The sequence below is a fragment of the Trypanosoma theileri genome (genome assembly GCF_002087225.1).
Source record: "Trypanosoma theileri isolate Edinburgh chromosome Unknown TM35_Tth_30_V1, whole genome shotgun sequence".
Lineage (NCBI taxonomy): Eukaryota > Euglenozoa > Kinetoplastea > Trypanosomatida > Trypanosomatidae > Trypanosoma > Trypanosoma theileri.
Genome location: NW_021639872.1, coordinates 371,236 through 377,690, shown reverse-complemented (window position 1 = coordinate 377,690; position 6,455 = coordinate 371,236). Strand labels below are relative to the sequence as shown.

At 44.1% G+C, this 6,455-nt stretch overlaps 3 protein-coding genes across 3 annotated transcripts; all 3 read right to left on the bottom strand.

The window, feature by feature from the left end:
* Positions 1-1,100: 1,100 nt before the first annotated feature.
* TM35_000302380 (protein kinase A regulatory subunit) lies at positions 1,101-2,615 on the bottom strand (the record flags this gene model as incomplete). The annotated part of the gene is made up of 1 exon (XM_029028561.1): positions 1,101-2,615. The coding sequence occupies one exon, from the start codon at positions 2,613-2,615 to the stop codon at positions 1,101-1,103; it is 1,515 nt and encodes a 504-aa protein (XP_028880264.1).
* A 655-nt stretch (positions 2,616-3,270) lies between these two features.
* TM35_000302370 (putative histone acetyltransferase) lies at positions 3,271-5,022 on the bottom strand (the record flags this gene model as incomplete). Its single annotated transcript, XM_029028560.1, has 1 exon — positions 3,271-5,022. One exon carries the CDS (start codon positions 5,020-5,022, stop codon positions 3,271-3,273), a length of 1,752 nt encoding a protein of 583 aa, XP_028880263.1.
* A 406-nt stretch (positions 5,023-5,428) lies between these two features.
* On the bottom strand, positions 5,429-6,307 carry TM35_000302360 (uncharacterized protein; the record flags this gene model as incomplete). The annotated part of the gene is made up of 1 exon (XM_029028559.1): positions 5,429-6,307. One exon carries the CDS (start codon positions 6,305-6,307, stop codon positions 5,429-5,431), a length of 879 nt encoding a protein of 292 aa, XP_028880262.1.
* Positions 6,308-6,455: the final 148 nt, after the last annotated feature.

The following is a 6,455-nucleotide window of genomic DNA, read 5'->3' as shown; positions in this document are numbered from 1 at the left end:
AAAAAAAAAAAAAAAAACATAAAAAAAAAAAGAAACGCAAAACAAATTATAAGAAAGAATGGGAAAAAAAACAGAAAGGGGTGAAGTGGGTGAGGGAGGGAAAAATATAGCGCAGGTTCAAATAAGCAAATAAAGCTTATACATGCAGACACATCAGGAGAGAAAGAAAATGCAAACCACTCTCCCCAGTTTTCCCTCACATTCTTTTTTTTTTTCTTCTGTACATAAAAACTGCATGACCTCATTTCTGTTCTGTTCGTTCTTGTTGTTGTTCTGTTGTGACCGTTCGATTTTATTTCTTTTTTTCTCATCATCTCACCTGCGGAACAGGCGAGGTTAGTGCAAACAAACAAAAAAAAAAAAACTTGACACATGTAACGTGGTGAATGTACCCAAACACCTGCATGCACACGCAAGAGTATATGAACATATATATACCATCAAATGATATACGGATGCACTTGTACAAGCACACATTCACATTTACAATAATAGATATATATATAAATAAATAAATATAAATATAAATATATATATTATCAGATAAATAAATAAAAAAGACAAAGAAGCAATAATTTATACATATGAGACTCTCTGCTAGTATAGGTAATGTGTGTGTGTTCAAGCATCATTTGTCCTCAAGAAAAAAAAAGAGCGATCATTACAATAATAATAATACTACTAATAATAATTCGAACAATAATAATATCAGTGTGACAATGATAAAAGCAATAATACTGATAGTAGATTTATTATTTTTTTTTTTTGTTTCTATCCTCCACACTGTTGAAGTTTTCACTCTTGCGATCACTCTTGGAAAAGGTTCTTTTTTTTTTTTTTTGCTTTCATTTTTTTTTCGTTTTATCTACTTCTTTCCATTCCTTATCCTGATTGGTCTTTTTTTTCTTGATTCTTTTTTTTCTTATTACTTTCCATTCCTTTTGTTTTTGTTCTTGTTTTCCCGCCCATTTTCTTTATTCCCGTTCATTTGCCAATTGACTCAGAAGACACACACACACAAACACCTACAGCATTATATTTATATATATATATATATATATATATATATAATAGACCTATTCTTCTATCCTCTAATACTCTCATGATGACTCTGCATGTGATGGTGGGGCGGCACCTGTACGGAGAACGTTCTGATAGTACTCGTACTTTGGATCATGTGCACATCGCTTGAGTACATCCATCACGGGGCCGAGACACATCTCGAAGTGTCGGCGATTTAACTTCGCCGTGATGACGTGCGTTTTGGCGACCACGTCGGCAACCGTGCGGTGATTGTTGAGAAACTCCAACTCTCCAATGTGATCACCGCGTGTGAACTCACAAACCCGCGTGGGGGTTCCATTCGCATCTCGTCCAATCACCTCAACGGTGCCCTCCATGATAATATACAGCCATTCCCCCTCCTCACCGTAGTGGATGATGTAATTACCGGGCTCGAACTCATCACTGCTGAGGGCATCGGCGAGTTGTAACTTCTCATAATTGTCAAGACCGCCGAGGAACGGGACATTTGCGAGGAATTGCATATAAGTTTCACGGCGACGAATGGCCGTTCCCATCACGAGATTGCGGTACGTTTCACGATCCAACACCCAGGCCACGAGTTCATTTGTACACACCTTCACAGTGGCCACAACAGGCGTATCATACATTAACTCCAACTCTCCTACTGCTGTGCCTTCTGTTTTTAAGTACACCTTTTGTCCCTCCTTGATGATATCCGCATTGCCAGATTGGATAATGTACAGTTTATCACATGTAGTCTGTCCTGCTTCCATAATACAGTCGTCGTGTTTGAAGACTACCCGCTGCATTGCACCTGCCACGGTTTTAATATCACGTGTGTTGAGAAATGAGAAGAGCACATTGTGTGTGAGGAGTTTCGTGATAAGTTGCACCTCCTCCTCTGACTTCTCAAAGTATGGTGGTTTGTACATCTTTGCCTTCTCCGGGTCAATACCTTCACTGCGCACGGTGCGGCGTCTGTTCTTTCCACCGCCAATGGCCGTGAGATCGGGTGCGGCCTGCTTGGGCACCCACACGGGGCCCTCACCGAATGCCCGTTCCTCTTCTTTCGGCGTCTCCGGCTCCTGCGCCTCCCACAGGGCGATGGTGTTCTTCTCGCACTCTTTCGTGATGCGTTTGCGGAGCTCAAAGTCCACGCGGGTTTCACTCAACTCCACACGGCAGATGCGGCGGTTGACTTGTGTGAGTACCAACAGTTTGCGACCAGCGTAGTTGGAAATGGGATTGTTGCTGATATCCAGTGCGTTGGCGGTGGGGTGCACCTTAAACACCTCCACAATGCGATCTACCGTCGCGTTCCCTCTAACACTGTCATCGCTGAGATCGGTGTTGTACAACTTCTGGTTGGAACAGTTCAAAAAGCGGAATGCTGGCAAGACTTCAATGACATCCAGCAGAGCCATAATACCGCGATTGCCAACGTAGTTTTTGCTGAGGTCAATCTCCTCAATCTCGCTGGGTGATGGGTGTTCACGGAAGAACTCAATAAGAATTGTATTAGGCTGCTTCACTCCCTCTTTGCGGCACGCAGCTAGGAAGAGACTAAGCGTGTTCTCCTCCGCAGGCATCGTTGTCTGGTGTTTGTATTACTTTATCTTTGATTTCCTGTATAATAATAATATATATAATAAATTTGTACCCGTGTATGTACAAGTGGGTATGCCTCTTTTCTTCTTGTTTTTGATTTGGTCTGTTCTATTTCTTTTTTCTTTAAGTATTTTTTTTTTTCTCTCTTTTCTACTCAGTTGTGTCTTCGCTTGTCCGTATATATTTGTAGCTGTGGGTATTTTCTGTTCTCTTTATTGCTGCTATAATTGCAATACAAAGAATTGTTCCCCGTCTCAAGTGTATGGTGGTTGTGTAAAAAAGAAAGAAAAAGAAAGAAAAAGAAAGAAAAAGAAAGAAAAAGAAAACACAAGTGATAAAATCATAAAGAGAGTACAGAATCTAGAAATAAGTTTAAATGCAAAAAAAAAACATGAGTTTAAAACAGAGAGAAAGATATGCAAAGCTTACACCAACCCTGTATATGTATGTATGTGTGTGTACATATCAACAGTGCTGCCGATAGTGACGGTAAAGAAATAATAATAAAATGACGTTGCTGTTGTTGTTGGAAATTAACCCCAAGAACCCCCCACCTCTCTCACCAGAAGAGGAAGGGTAAAATGAAGAAAAACATCAACAACACAAATACGAAAAGAAAAAAAAAAGAAACAAAGCCTAGTAGTGAAATAGAGCACGGGTGTATGGATGGCGGCCGCTGGCATCCCGGGCCCAAAACCGCTCATCAAAAGCACCCGGTATTTTCTCACCGCACACCACATCGTGTTTAAACAGTAATAGCGAACCCACAAACTCAGACGACGGTGGTATAAATTCCAGTGGGTCCTCAACGTTATCGTCTTCTTCCTGTTTCTCATTACTTTTCGTACTAATAATAGCAGTAGTAGTAGTAGTAGTAGTAGTAGTAGTAGTAGTAGCATTATCTGAAGAAGTATTTGTTATTATTGCTTTTGATCCTCCTCCTCCTGCTGGTGGTGGTACTTTGCGTCTTGTATTCACTATAGGAACTGGCACATCTGGTGTGATCCGCGCGTAGAAGCAGCGTTCATCATGATAAGCAAAGAAACGCAAGTCCTCTTCATGTATGTAACATCCACCCGCCAAAACCTTCTCGTGAAGCCCACGGAATGAGAAGGTGGCATTCGAGTCGCTACTATTGTTTCCTTCATGACTCTTCTTTTGACTATTTTCATCTTTATACTGATTGTTATGGATATTATTATTATTATTATTGTGATTGTGATTGCTATTCATACTCTGTGATGGTAATTCCTGTTGCATTAACGCTGCTGTTACGCGCTGCCGCCAGTACGACATCAACAACGCCTGTCCGTGTGGAGAGAAGGGACGTGAAATGGCACCACCGTGTGTACCGCACGCCGCCTCACATCCACACATGGACTGCCGCATGGCTGTTAAACGATAGGCAACATCCAACATAAAGAAACCCACACGCTGCTGTTGAAATACTGGAAGTGTAACAATACAGGAAAGACAATGCTGCGGTGTGTGTTTGATGCGGCTGAAGTAACCAATCACAACATCACCGTCCCAGTGTTCCGCGTCAAAGTGGGCGGCCTCATGCCGGAATGTAGACTCATCCATCTCACCAACTACATATGGCAGTGATGCCCGCGGGGCGGTGACAACGAAGAACTCGTAAATGTCCACATCATTCTCCACCTGTTTGCTCTCGAGAAATGATTTCCCAAGTAGAGATAAACAACGGCCGTAATGTAGTTCCTTTGCACCATCAATGTAATAGACACGTCGACCGCAGGTTGTATCGTTGTAGAGTAATACACCAGGAGGACGGCGGTGGGGGCAGTAGGCGGTAAGGTGTTCACGTAATTGCTGCTGCGAGACAAAGGGCGATAAACAGCGATGACAGATAGAGACAGAATAACACAAATGGCGATCTGGTAATTGTATATACTGTAGAGATGTGAAGGGACTCTCAAACCAGGGCCTACTGGCGTAGCAGAGATACAGCAATTCACACGGGGATGTGTTCTGTTCCATCGCCATACACCACTCCCGCTGCAGTGGCTCTAACTCCTCTTCATCAATCTTGTAAAGAAATATCTCATCATACCAACCATCGAAGCTGTACTTAAATCCACCAGCAGAGTTAAGTGCATGTGCGCCTACAGACAACTCCTCCTTCTTCTCACGACGTGAGTGCAGAAGACTACTGCTGCTACTCCCACTGTTCTTCTCAGCAGCGGTAATCTCAATAGGCCGTTCAATGCGAAGCGTATGAAAGTAATACAACACCCGAGAAGCGTCATCGCGGTGGCGTCGCTCCCCCACAACAACACCAATAACAGTTGCATACGCCGCAGAGTGCTTCATCGGTGATGCATCCCACGTGGAGACATCGAGGCGGCACTTTTGCCCTTCTCGCATGAAAGAGAATAATAATAATAACTAATAACAATAAGAATAATACAATAAGAATAGTAATAATAATGGAAAATAACTCCCACGTGTCCCGTTGGGGGTATTTTTTTTTTTTTTTCTTTCTTTATACAATTTTTTTTTTGGTGTCTATCGTAGTCTTGGAGAAGACCTAGAACTAATATTTTTGTCTGTAAAAGAGAGAAAGAGAGAGAAATGCAGATATAATAAAACACCAAAACAAAAAAAAAAAACCTCACTACATATATATATATACACACACACATTCTCTCTCTTCATATATAAGATTTAATTTCACTCTGGCAAAACTGATGTAGCAAATTAGCGTTCAACTCTCTCTCTCTCTCTCTCTCTCACTCTCCCACTCCTCCTCTCCTTCTATTTCTATGGAACGTTATGATATCTCTGCAAGCAGTTGCGCCACACAACGTGTCTGCGGATCTTCTTCCCCATACAATCGTTTGCGTATATCCAACGCCTTCTGCAGTAACAACACCGCACGCCGCTTGTGACCCAACTCGGCGGCAATCACACCTTGTGCGAGAATGGCTGCCGCAAACAAGGGATGGCGTGGGCCCAAATAACGTCTGCGTGTTGTGGCGACGGCGTCCATCAGCCGTGCGGCCTCCTGCAGCCGCGCGCCCTGCAGCAGTCGGTACAACATCGCCACGTGCTCCATCGTGAGCGCGAGCTTCAAATCACACACACCGGCGGTGTCTGTGTAGTGCACGCGTATCTGCATGGATCGCATGTACGCCGCGAGGGCATCCACGTGGCGGCCCACCAACTCACAGCACACACCCGTGTTGTGCAGCACCTCCGCAAGCAACAGCCGCTCCACGCCGTCGACATTCTCAAGTTGACGGGCCGCCGCCTGCAGCAACGCATACGCCTGCTCCACCCATTGCAATCCACCACCACTGCCACTATTATTAGAATTGCCATTCGTATTGGCAGTGTCATGATTCCCACCACGCAGACGATAGCGTTCTAATAGAATGATGGCACGATTCAGCCGTGCGGTCGCCACACCAATGTGTGCAGGGCCCAAGTGCTGTTCAACGTAACAACAACACGTCGCCACGAGACGCTCCGCCTCGGCAAAGTCCTCTGCGGCGCAGTACACATTCGCCAGCACCAGCAGGGCTTCAGCGAAGAGAGTGTCGTTGTGTGGATCCGCTGCGTGAAGGGCATCTTCTGCGGCCTCGCGTGCAGAGGCTAAACTGCCGGATTCGTACAGAGCCACCGCCTCGCGGAGCAGCGCTGCTGCCATTTAACTATTCTTTTTTTTTCTTTCTTTCTTTGATTGGGTTTAGGTTTAGGCTTGTCGATGCAGTCCTGCAAGACTAGTAGCAAGAGAAACAAGGAAGAGAAAGGGGGCAGTTTTCTCAACTGAAGAAAAAAAAAAAAAATGAATATAC